The 12,433-nt window shown below is 49.9% G+C and overlaps 1 protein-coding gene across 1 annotated transcript; it reads left to right on the top strand.

The window, feature by feature from the left end:
• Positions 1-34: 34 nt before the first annotated feature.
• Positions 35-11,342, top strand: TRAF2 (TNF receptor-associated factor 2). The gene is made up of 8 exons (XM_009587105.1): positions 35-112; positions 2,704-2,775; positions 4,493-4,567; positions 5,297-5,399; positions 5,478-5,656; positions 6,602-6,779; positions 10,211-10,359; positions 11,124-11,342. The coding sequence occupies exons 1-8, from the start codon at positions 35-37 to the stop codon at positions 11,340-11,342; spliced, it is 1,053 nt and encodes a 350-aa protein (XP_009585400.1).
• The last annotated feature ends 1,091 nt before the right edge of the window (positions 11,343-12,433 follow it).

Below are 12,433 nucleotides of genomic sequence, written 5' to 3'. Positions count from 1 at the left end.
CAACCTTAATGATTCTATGATTCTATCCCGCTGAATGGGAAGGAGCCCTGAGCAGGATTGCCCCGAGAGAAACCTCAACTGCAAATCGCTTTTCTACTTTCCTGATACCGAGGTAGGAGAGTTACGCCGTGCGCACAGGCAGCTCCATTCTCCAGCAGGCCTAAAGGCATGGGGAGGAGGGCTCAATACTTCCATTGCAGCCTGTTGGTGCTGCTCCGGAGAGGAGCACGGATAAGTACTGGAGGACTGGGCGGCCGCAGTGGTGACCCACGAGCACGGGTGCCCTGAGCGAGCGCTTGCAGGCTGCCCTAGTCCTTCCGAAGGCGGCAGTGGTGTCTGATTTTCTAGTCTCTCAGGTGGACTCCCAGAGAATCGCCTGTTCTGATGGCGGCGTGCGATGTACAGGCTGCCGCTGGGTTGTCTCACTGTTTATTTTTAGGGAGCGAAATTGATGTGTGGATCAATCAGCGGTTTTGATTTTAATTGAGTGGGAATTAATCAGCAGGCTGTTAACTTTGCCTGGTTTGATTTTCCTACCCCTGCTGTTGGATGCTGAAGGCCGGTCTGTGCCTCGGTTTACAGCTGGTGGGTGAGACGCCAACGCTGAGGTAACCAGAGAGTAGCCCTGAAGGTCTGAGTCAGACCGTTGTCTTCCAGTTCCGCTTTAATTCTTCTATTGCTGTCCCCTCTCTCCAACCCCCATCTGACTTGATTTCCACGACAGGTTCACTTTGGGAGAGTGACTCTGTTGTCACTTAGCCCTGTTCACAGTGACGGCTTTCCAAAGCTGCCTAAAACGTTCACAGCAAATGCCTGAGTGTCAGAGATGCACGTCCCTGCTGCAGAGGCAGGGATGTGGGTTTGGGAAAGGTGTAAACAGGAGGATTGCCGCATTCCTGGGGGAGTGGAGTGTGGCAGGTCAGGCTTGAATGCCAACCCCTGCTCTTCGGCTCCTGGGTGGGGTGGATTTCTTCCGGCAGTGATACCATCCGTCTCTGTTTAAGACACCTGCGTAGAGGTGGAAGGAACAGGGGATTCCAGAAGAGCCCAGAACTGTTTATACAAAAATGTTTGTCTAGAGGTTTGGATCTGTGCTGGTTAAAGCTAATGCTTCTGGGTGTCTTAAACAATTTACATATGGACCAGTTGCACTTTCAGCTTAGCTGTGCGGGGCTGGTTTCCCTTCTCGTGCCGCGGGCTGGGCACGCTTCGCAGGGCTGCCTGTGTGTTGGGTGTTATATCACGGTGTAGCGTGGAGTCGGGATGGAAGATAAATGCTGGGAGGTGGGGAGTGCAGAGGGGGTGGTAGTTTCACGCCTAGCGCATTGGCACGGGAGAACATAAGTTTTAAATACTCCCTTTTTAAATAGTTGTCTCTACAGTGAAGTTTCCTTCCTTCAGCCAGACTGTCTGTTCTTATGCCAGCATTTTGTGGGTCGTGGGGAAGATGCTATCTGGTGTTTCTAGAACATGAGAGCAGTAGGTGGGTGGAAGAAAGGGTTCAGCCCCCTGAGCGGGTGGGATGAAGGAAGGCACTCTGCCTCCTCCACCGCCGGTGCAGGCAGCGCGGTCCGTGCAGGCAGCACTGCCCAGCCGAACCACGCAGGCTGGCCGGTCACTTTTCCAGGGACGGCGCAGTGAGGCTTTGAGTCTGATTACTCATTTAAAGTATAAAAAGGAGAGAGTAACTAAGAAGCCAAAGCTGAGCCACTAATGGGTTTCACTTTCCAGTTTCTGATGTGGTAACAGTATTTAAGTTTGTGCATGTTCTTCCCCCTCCCCCACCAAGATAGTAACTTGTTTTAATAAAGAATAAATGTGACCAAGTTTTCAGAGCATCTGGTTTCAGATGACTACTTTATAAATGCTGCTTCTGGTTTTTTTTTTTCCCCTGTTACTACCATGGCAGGATACTTCAGTACACTTATTTTTTAATCTGAATTTTGAACTGCATATTCATGGCATTTACAATACCTTGTTTCAACTGAAATGACACAGAAAGCAGAGGCACGTTCTGGTATTCCCAATTTAGCTGGTATTGCTAGCCCTAGTATCTGCTGAGGACAGAGTATCACATTGCCCTGATCATTTGTTCAGCTCCGCTGGCCGCCAAACAGACTGTGTGTGCTCTTGCTGCAGGGGTGGGGGCTTGTGTGCAGGGGCTATTGAATGAAACAGTTTTAAAATATTTTTCTTTCTGGTTGAAAAATGGTTTTCTGATTCGAATGCAAAGATACTATCAGACAGCTCAGCCCAGCATGTGATGAGTAGGCTATGGGTTCATACTTCAGCTGACTGATAACCATTACGGTGGAAAAATTATTCAAATGATCTTGCTGAGATAGTGGCTTACTTCACTTAACCTGCCTGAACGTGTATTTTCCTGGCAGAGCCATAAATGGAGCTTTCTGTTGCTGATGTTGTCCATCAAAGCAGTAATTTGATTTTTTTTTTTTTTTTTTTTTTTTAAAATGATAGCAGCTTTTAAATTGAGGCTGGGGCTACATAGGCACCAAAATTCTGGTACCCTGGAGATGACACAAATGAGTCAGCATGCAGACCAAGATTTGAGTATAGGTTGGTAGAATACAGCGCTCTTCTGTAATAAAGTATAAAACTACCCCTGTTCAATTGTACTCATCATATAACCTCATTGGAGCTTTTATTTAGAGGACCAAATATTCTCCTGTTGATTCTTTACAGGCTCATGACGAAGTCTGCCCTGAATTTCCGCTGACTTGCGAAGGCTGTGGGAATAAGATTCCAAGGGAGAAGGTATCCATCCGACTGTCGGTGAACCGTGTGCCGCGGTGGTGTTTAGCATCCTGATGGGCTGACACCGGCACTCTTGGGGTGGGAAGGAAAACCAAGACCATTAGAAAGTGGAATGGGGAGAACAATTAAGTGGCAGCCATTAGTACAGATGTGACCTTTCCATAAGGCTCAAAATACTGGTCAGGAGCGAGTGAACGTGTCTCATCGGCACTTGTAGTTTTGTGTTAGTGCTGCCGATGCCACCTCCCTCTGAACGGTGTGTTTGCCATGTTTGGGTGCAGAGCCTCCATGGGAAAAGCACGCTCGTGGGTTTAAAGGGTACTTACGTCCTATGTAAAGCAACTATATCAACCACTGCTGCAATTGTGGAAAGGGAGCCCAGCTCCAGCTAAATTAATTTATTTCTAATTAACCACGTAATGGAATCCATGTCTATAGGGTCTCCATGCTGCTGGCTCCTAGGCCAAGGCTCAAAAGTCTGAACATCAAATTTTTGGGAAACGTCTTCAAGAAGCACGTTCATCTGAAACCGTCCTGCTTGCTATGTTTTTAGTAGCACTGTTGCAAAAGGCCCTTGTAGCAGGGCAGGGGGGACAGAAGCATCAAAAAGATGAGCAAAGAGTTCTTCTAAATGGGCAGCGTAATGAAGGACTTCATGCTGGGGTGTTGGGATACAGATCTGCTTGTCTGCAGGCTGAAGCTGGAGCCCAGCAGAGACTAGGCATACAGGATTCCCATAGGTGATCTATCCTTTGTTTAAATATTAACTCCCTTTTTTATCTCCCTCCAAACTTTTGTTGATTAGCTGCAGCCGTTGTAACTCTGAGTAACCTGACTCATTAAGCAAGCCAGATGGATCTAGAAGCTTTTAAAAAAGTGGTTTAAAATCAGTTTTAATTGGCATCTGTTGTAGCAGGTGTTAAATGTGGAATATGGTGGTTGTTCTGAACAGACCACTGATATCTGATGATGAGAGGTATATCAAAAACAAGATGATAATGTGCCAGTGCTTGTTAGCATTAATCATGCACTGTGTGGGCACCCAAACGAGTCATCTTGGCGGCTGGTGGGTTAGTGGCACTTCTCTGTAGAAATATCCACTGTTGGCCTCGGTTCTTCATGGCAGCTGCCAGACGAGAGGTGGCCAAGGTGCAGCATCCCTCAGCACTCCAGCGAAGGGATGCTGGACCCAGCAGAGCATCTTCCCTTGCACAGGTGGACCTGCAGTAATTGCAGGACCACCGGGAAGCTTTCTGTTCTCAGATTTATAATATTTAGCTGGAAGTAAAAATACCAAGCTGTGGCACGTCCCGACCACGGTTACAGGAAGTGCACAAAATTAAATGGCCATCTGTTTCATAGGGTTGTTCCTCATGTCTCCCCTTCCTCAGTGAAGTTTATTGCTCAGCATCCATAACATGTACCTATGCTGTTTGCTTTTTCTTTCTTGCATATGCAGGTGAGAAGTGAGACCTTCTAGCCGTGAAGAGAAAGAGAAATAAAACTTCCTTCCCAGGTGTCAGTGCTATATTTATATTACAGTGAAAGTCATACCTCATGGTAGGCAGTGTCCAGGTTTAACTATGCACTTTGGCAGCTAGTGATTAGCGATGGCTTGGGCGTTGTTGAGGTCATCTTCAATTTCCTAGACGTCAAGAAGATGGAAAGGGAACTACTGGGACACATAAGATCTAACATTGCCTTCCTTCCTTTCTAGTTTCGGGACCATGTGAAGACTTGTGGCAGATCTAAAGTGCCTTGCAGATTTGAGGTTGTTGGATGTGCTGAGGTGGTAAGGGCTCGTCTGTTGATGTTTATCTTGGGACTTGTTTTCAGTTCCAGTGTTAGAGTTAACCTGCAAACTGCTGTTGCCCGAACTGTTACAGATGTTTGCATTCAGATATTTGAACAAAATGGTGTTTCAAACCCTTTGCAAATGGACCTTAACATCATCTGCTGTCCAGAGTTTGGGTATCCAGAGAATGAACTTAATGTGGAAGGAAACCTCCTTCTTGAGAAACACTGCAAGAGCTTTGAGACTCTGATGGTTATGCTGCTTTCAGCTGTAAGCACAGAACTGGGCACCTGGTGTCTTGCTCTCCTGCTAGTGCTTGGGCCAGGCCATATTTTTCCATGTGACCTAGTCTTCCCAGCTCCCACTGGTGGTGTTCATATAAATCCCTCCTCGGGGTGATTATGTGAGGCTTTGTCCTTTGGTGCTGTTAAGTAGGTCTGACAGAGCCCTTTTGGGGAAGTAATGGAGGAGGACAGAGTAGAACAGTGTGTACAGCTGGGGAAACGTTAAGCATCCATCATTGTATGCGATTGCAGCATTTCTAAAACAAAACAAAAAAAACCCACCGCCACCCCCAAAACAGGTTTTTTAACTATCTTTCTTTGGTTTTTCCCATTTATAATTTAAAGCTAATGTTGTGACCTCAAGAGGAGGAATTTTTTTTCTGTGGATGGTGACAGCGTAGATTGAGCTTGCTGAATGGGGGATGTATTTCTCTTCATGTAGGTGGAAAATGAAAAGCTACTAGAACATGAAAGCAAGTGTTTGCCAGAGCATCTCTACATGCTACTGAGTTTTGTGCTCAGCCTCAAGGCTGGGTCTGGAGACCTAAAGCCCCTTCCTGCCCTTTCCTCATCCCAAAACAACTCCCCGCTACTGGCAGCAAACTCTCTGTGCTCGGAGTCGGAGCTCTCCAGGTCCCTGGAGCTCTTGGGAAGATGTGAGGCCCTTGAGAGGAAAACGGTGACCTTTGAGAACATTGTCTGCGTGCTCAATCGGGAGGTGGAAAGAGTATCTCTAACAGCCGAAGCCTACAGTCGGCAACATCGACTAGACCAGGAGAAAATCGAAACACTGAGTAACAAGGTGTGTAACCATTGGCTTGGGCTTTCCAGCACTCTCAGCAGAGACTTTTTTCAGTTTCCTTTCCATGTTATTAGCTAGCAAAGCTTCACCGCCTGAATCTCTACAAATCTTAAGGCAGAACTAAAATATCGTTTGTGCCTGTGCCCAACCCTCAAAAACTTCCTGGAAAAGATGGGAATTAAACTGACATGCATAAAGCGTTCAGATCTCTGTTAGTAATCAAGTTGTGCAGACACCGAGATGTTGTTCCTAGGTGAAGTTTTCCAACGAGAGATGGAGCACCCAGCATTTCACTGGATCTCTGAATCCATGGAGCTGCTCACCTTCCAGACCTTTCAAAAGGAGTGTAATCATTGATGCTGTGCTACAGCGTTCTGCCAAGCACGGTCTGGAGGTGTGAAGAAGCTGCCCCGGCCAGTATGCTCCAGCACAGTCCCTGCTGAGCGCTGCCAGTGTGTCTTGGCAGCTGGGAGTTCAGCAGTTTGCAGCGTACCTGTGCTCTCTCAGCAAGGGAGTTGCCAAAACTGGCGTGACCCTGTGTTAGCTAGCAGTGATTAACCCTGGGGAGACCTTGTTGGCTGGGTGTAGGTTCTTCTCTTTCTCAATCTAGTTTTGTCACAATGCTGAGGTTTCCCCCCGCCCCTGTCCTCCCTTGTGCTGCTAACGTAACGGAGCTGCTTATTGGGAGGATTTTTCCATTCGCTGTGGGAAAGTTTCCAGCTCAAGCACTGAGTTGTATCGATGTATAATGACAGGGTTCAAAAGGAAACTTCAGTGAATTGACTCACCATGCTAAATTTCTCCCTCCTGTGACCCCTGTCCGTTCTGAAGAACGTCTCACACTAAAGAGTCGTCCCGAAGGGGATGCTGGTGTCTGCTGGCTTTCTTGGGTCTCACAGCAGTACGTGTTTCTAACCAGGCTGCACCGTGTATCCCACTGAGCAGGTCCGGCAGCTGGAAAGGAGCATTGGGCTCAAAGATCTGGCCATGGCTGAGATGGAGGAAAAGATGCGCAACATGGAAGCTTCCACCTACGATGGTGTTTTCATCTGGAAGATAACAGAATTTGCCAGGAAGCGTCAGGAGGCGATAACAGGCCGCGCTCCTGCGATCTTCTCTCCAGGTTATTGCCCACAAATTTGCAAAACTGCACAAGCCTTTTGCGTCTCAGCTGGGTGTGGGATTTATAGCAGTGTCCTTTGCAGGGGAGATGCTGGCCATTCAGATGTATTTCTGTTCTGTCCCCCTTTCCCTGTGAAGCCTGGAACTTTTTTTTTATTTAGCGTTGGCCTAAATGAAACTGCTCTGCTGAAAAAGGTGCTTTTTTGATTGCAGAAGACCTTTTTAATTTCTCATAATAGAAAATGCAACCCTCTTAGCTCTGGCATATCCCTGCATAACCCTTTAGTTAGAATTAAAATACTCAGAGACCATAAAACCAGCAATAAAATATATATTAGAGCCCCAGAAATATATTTCAGTGCCTAAAGCATCACGGTGCAAGAGGCAATGTCTAAATAAAGCCCAAACCATACCTAGGGAAGTGCTTGAATATCTGTTAGAGGAAGGGGCTCTCCGCGCAGAACTGCCCCAGCCCAGCACTGTTCCTCCTGTTTTTAAAAAAGAGAATCTCGGACAGTGAGCAGTAGGTTGTGATCTGGCTTGTTTGCTTATGAAAGCACTTCCCAGGCTTGCAGCTGTAAGATGAAACCATCTCTTCACACAATTTCATTGCTCGGTGGGGAGCTCACCTCACAACGTAATGGTTGAGGAGACGAGTTTGTGTTTGCCTGAGCAGGAATCGGTTAGATCTGAGCGTGCTGGTGAGCTTTTTCAAGATGCCCAGAGCTGCATGCAAACGTAGAGCACATACCTTATGCCTGCTTCCTGGTGCGGTGAAAAAGCAGACTGTGGCTGGGCCACAAGGTAAAAACAATTGAATTTTAAAAACTACTTTTAAATCTGTTTTCTGGGTGAAGGCTGTTCAGAGTCCTTTTTCTCTTGAAAAACTGAAAAGAAAAAAGGATTCCCCTTCTTGAGGAGAACCAAACTGCTAGTGAAACTGTGCGCATGCGATTAGCATTTCCTTTTAAAAGTCAGCAGCAGCTGTGGAAAACCCCTGCTCTTCATCCCCTTTGGGAAGGGCAGCACTTCCTTCCTTTTCCCAAAGCGAACAAATCTGCTTCAAATCTGTTTTGTTTGACTTGGAGAGAGGACCTTAATTCTTCCATCCTGCCCATCTCCTGCACCGTGCTTGAGAGCTGCTTGACCTGAATGTCTCCAGAGGCTGTGGTTTGGAGGGAGATGCTGGACGGAGCTGACTCCTGTCCTCTGGCCACGGGCATCCTGGCTCGCTGTGCCCCAGCCCGGGGGCTCCTCAGGCCCCTCCATGAGCTGATGCCAGCTTGGGTCCTTGCAGGAGCGTGGGATTTGTTTTTCTAGGTTGGAGAATCAAGTCAGCTGGTGGAGGGATATAAGTATCAGTCAGCCCAAGGGAGGGAAAGGGGTGAAACCTCTCCAAATGCAAGAGGCTTCGTCTGTCCAGACATTTGTTTGGCCGTGCTCTGAATGCACAGTTCCTCCAGAACTGCAGCTCGTGGTTGTTGGTGCCTCCTCCTCCATGTGTGCTGGCCGGTCTCCACCTTGCACCTGGCAGCAGTGGCAGGGCTCGGGGCTTTTATAAACTGTTTCATCAAAGGAGAAACTACTGTGCAGGCCACCAGACTGTGTTTTGTGTTGCTGGTTGGTGTCTGCAATCTGCTAATGAAAATCTTGTACGTGGCTGGAGGGATTGGAAGGTGAGGGTTGCCTCTGCCTCATGCTGGGATTGCTTCTGGAAAAGGCAGGACTTTTATTTTTTTTATCTTGCAAGTGCAAAGTACAAGGCCTTTTTTCCTGCAGTAGTCAATTGTGTTGAGAAATCCTCATTCCTGGTGCTGCTTTAGCTGAGAAAATTAGGCTGAGAAACAAATGTTTCTTGTAGACCTGGGTTTTTGTATCTTAGAAAGTGAAGCAAATAGACTAGTGCTGTTCAATCTGGGAAGGAGACAGCTGGGAGGAGAGAGGTCTAGGTTGCGAATGGGATGAAAAATGGAAATGAGTAGAATTGTTTGTTTTATATTTAAATGTAAAAGTGAGGAAATACCAAATGAAATCAGTGTTAAAACAAAGAGAAGGAAGTAGACTTACCACTGACTCGTGTTGTGAGGACACGACGACTGCCACAGGATTTTGCAAAGGGCAAAATCATAAGAGTTCAAAAAGGCAAATCGGCACAAGAAAGGTTCATCGGGGGCGTGAACCAGGACAGTCCGAAACGAAGCTCCTGCTGGAAAGCCACCCGCTGCTGGCCATCAGGTGCCGGCGGGCGGCTTGCTGGGCTCTTGCGTTGCTTCTGATGCCCTCTGGCTACCTGGTGCCTTTTCCTGGGTACTCCCACTGCTCTTGGGCCATCCTTCCTCCAGTTCCCCGCCTGGTTTCACATTCACAGGGAGTGCTGAAAAGCCCCAGATGGGCAGTGAGGATGTGCTGCTTGGACTAGCAGAGGGTGGCATCTGCCCTGAAAGCCTTTGAGTGAAGCAGGTGGAGAGGAAGGACTAGAGGAAACGAGCTGGGGAGTGCCAGGAGGGAAGCAGGTGACGAGGCCCTGATCTCTTGCTCCTCGCCCTGTGGCAGTGCACAGTATCTCTGCTAGTGCTAGTCTGCCTGTTCATAAAAGTGCACCGAGTCCCGCAGTAAAATACCATCTCTGATCTGCTGCCCCTTGCCCTGTGGTTGCTGAGCCTCGCTGGACCTGAGGCACATAGCTCTGTGCCGCTGTGAGAGGGCGGTTAGCAGCAGGTCCACTTCCAAGACGTATTTCTGTGGCCCTGCACGGGTCTGGTGTCACAACATGGGCATTCCCAGAACTGAGATAAGGAGAGAGCCTGAGATCCCAGAGCCCGTACCCAGCCATGCCCATGCCACGCAGAGCGGCTGGAATCCTAACGGGAGACCGAAGCTCACTTGCTTGAGCCTCTGCCCCCATCAGAGCAGCCAGCTTACGATGAGGGTGCAGTGAGTACTGAGGATCATCTACCCCCAGTCAGGTTTTTTGTGGGGGTGGTTTTGTTCCTGCTCGTCGGCATTATTGCCATGAACTGCAGCTCCTTTAGCAGTCACGCACAGCACAACTGGTGGGAAGCGCCCAGCTCCCAGGCAGAGCTCCAGCTTTGGTCTCTGCCTGGGGCGCTTGTGCCTGTGGTGGCGGGTGGGGAGAGCCCGAGGGGCTGGCCAGTGCCCTGCTCTGTGCCGCAGCGCTCTGCGTCTCGGCTAGACCAGGGGCTTGTGACTGCCTGACCTTGGGCTGTCTCCAGACCCAACTAAGATGGCATCTGACTGTTGTTTGTATCTGGTGGCTTTCTGGACCCCCTCTGTGGTACATGTATTTTAAGACCCAGACCTGGTTTCTTCCAGGATCCAAACTTCAGAGTCCTCAGGGTTCAAAGGAACCTGTTGGTGCCAGGGTTTGCTGAGTTTGACACTCACTGTGTCTGTTTTGCAACTCTTCGATAGCTTTCTACACGAGCAAGTATGGCTACAAGATGTGTCTGCGCGTTTACCTGAATGGGGATGGCACCGGGCGTGGGACCCATCTGTCCCTGTTCTTTGTGGTGATGAAAGGACCCAACGATGCGCTTCTGCGGTGGCCCTTCAACCAGAAGGTAGGTTTGGGACAAAGCCGCTATGCCCAGCGACATGCCTCTCTAGTTTTGCACCCAGCTTCTAGACGCTGTCGGTCTGGCCTACTTAGCAAGCAGAAGAAGGAAGGACTTTGATATGTCGGCCGCCCTGGGGATTCCCCAGTCATGCTGAAAGCACCGAGCGTGCCACAGGGCAGGGGCACGAAACGGCAGAGGCTGTGGCAGGAGAGCAGCAGCATGTTTGGAAAGCGAGCGGAGCATGAATTTGGGGCGAGGGAAGGTCGTCGTGGCTTCTGTACTCAGGGTGCAGCTGATGCTCACTCGACGTCAGAAGCTCGGATTGCAGTTCCTAGACGTTGCAGGTTTGCGAAACACTTCAGGGCTGAGCGGGCGAAGTACTGATGCAGAGAGAGGGGCCGCCGCCTTTCACAAGGGGACAGCAACCTTGCGATTTAATTAAATACCTGCGTGGGGTATTGGTGTTGGGAGTGAATGCCATGCCAGCCAGTTGTAGGTTTTCAGAGTCAGTCTGACAGCCCTGTGCTGCCACACACAAGTTTCCAGTGACAGGGCAGGATGTGGGAAGGTTTCTGCAGAATGTCACCAAGATGACGTTCTCCACTGACCCTAGTTACAAGCGTTTCTCACATTTGTAGATGCATAATGTGGCTATGGTTGCATTGGTACTTGCACATTTCATGGGCTTCAAGTGAGCAGGTCACCGGGCTGGGTTTCCATGTGCTTTTTATTCAGCTGCTCTTGTATATTTTCATGTTTCTCCACAGGTAACCCTCATGCTCCTGGATCAGAACAACCGGGAGCACATCATCGATGCCTTCCGACCCGATGTGACATCCTCCTCTTTCCAGCGACCCATCACAGAAATGAACATTGCCAGCGGCTGCCCGCTGTTCTGCCCCGTCTCCGTGATGGAAGCCAAGAACTCCTACGTGCGTGATGATGCCATCTTTATTAAAGCCATCGTTGATCTCACGGGCCTCTAACCCTCCTCACCTCCGGGAGCAGTGAACACAGAGCCAGCCCCGAGTGGGGCATCCCTGTCTTGTGCTGCACTTCAGGCAGGTCTCGGAGCAAGGAGGGGACAAAAAGCAGAAGGGGAAAAGCCCTTCCCAAAAAGGGACCTTCGCTCTGCGTGGAAACGAGGTGTCTGATGGGAACCCTCTTCCCTGGTGTCAGAGAGACCTTCCATGAGAAGAGGTTTGGGTGGACGTTCATGGTCTGCGGGGTACAGGAAGATCTCCTGCAGGGACTTGGGTGTCTGAACTGTCGTCGTCTGGGCTCCCAGTGGAAACCAGTGCAGCTCTTGCTCTACCAGTTTAGTGCACAGCCTCAGTGCTCTGTAGTAAAACAAGGGTTTTGCCTGTCCGAGCACCACCTCGTGTGGATGTTTGGCTCGGCCGTCTAGGATTTTCTTCAGAGATCTCCATGTTCCTGGAAGTTTTGTGTGCTGTAGGGGTGGGTTGCTCTCTGCTGCTGGCTGGTCTGTGCCTCGGTGGACAGGAAGGGTGTGTGGCAGACCCGGTGCAAGCGGGGCGAGAGAGGTGCGAACTGATTTGCTGCTGGTTTGGTGTCACCGGTGTCTGCAGAGGGGGGTGCTGAACCAAGCTGTGTGGCAGGCAGGGGAGCGGTAGCCTGCGTCTGGCCCTTGCTGCGTGTTTAATGGGTGGTTTGTGCTCTCAGCAGTGTGCTGGGAGTGTGGGACAAGGCAGGCAGTGCCCACTGCCTGGGAGGGCGCGTGGGGCAGCACTGGGGATGCCTGTAGTGAAATAGAAGTGAATCTCCCCTGGAGACTGCCCGTCCTGTCCTGGGAGAGGAGGGTGATGCAGGGCTCAGTGCAGGACTTCAGCCCCCTGAACCCTGGGGGCCCCAGGCAGGTTTTTAGCCAGACCCCACCATTCTCTGCCTACCTGCGCCTGAGCAGTGGTGGGCAGGACCGTGGCAGTGCTAGAAGCTGTCTTCGCACAGACGCTCCTGAGCTGGCTTTCAAGTCCCATCATGGGGCAGCAGCACAGGCGCACCAGCCTTCCCAGGGCCCTCTCCAGCTGCCGAGAACCTACGGCTGCACCCCCCACGC

This window comes from Fulmarus glacialis, unplaced genomic scaffold (assembly GCF_000690835.1).
Source record: "Fulmarus glacialis isolate BGI_N327 unplaced genomic scaffold, ASM69083v1 scaffold25071, whole genome shotgun sequence".
NCBI lineage: Eukaryota > Metazoa > Chordata > Aves > Procellariiformes > Procellariidae > Fulmarus > Fulmarus glacialis.
This window is presented reverse-complemented; position numbering and strand designations above follow the sequence as displayed.

Bases quoted from the DNA above. Each gene is read 5' to 3' on its own strand.
- TRAF2 (XM_009587105.1), top strand. From the start codon at position 35: ATGGGAAGGAGCCCTGAGCAGGATTGCCCCGAGAGAAACCTCAACTGC. The intron at 4,568-5,296 runs GTAAGGGCTCGT...CTCTTCATGTAG, and splicing joins TTGTTGGATGTGCTGAGGTG to GTGGAAAATGAAAAGCTACT. The intron at 6,780-10,210 runs GTTATTGCCCAC...ACTCTTCGATAG, and splicing joins TCCTGCGATCTTCTCTCCAG to CTTTCTACACGAGCAAGTAT.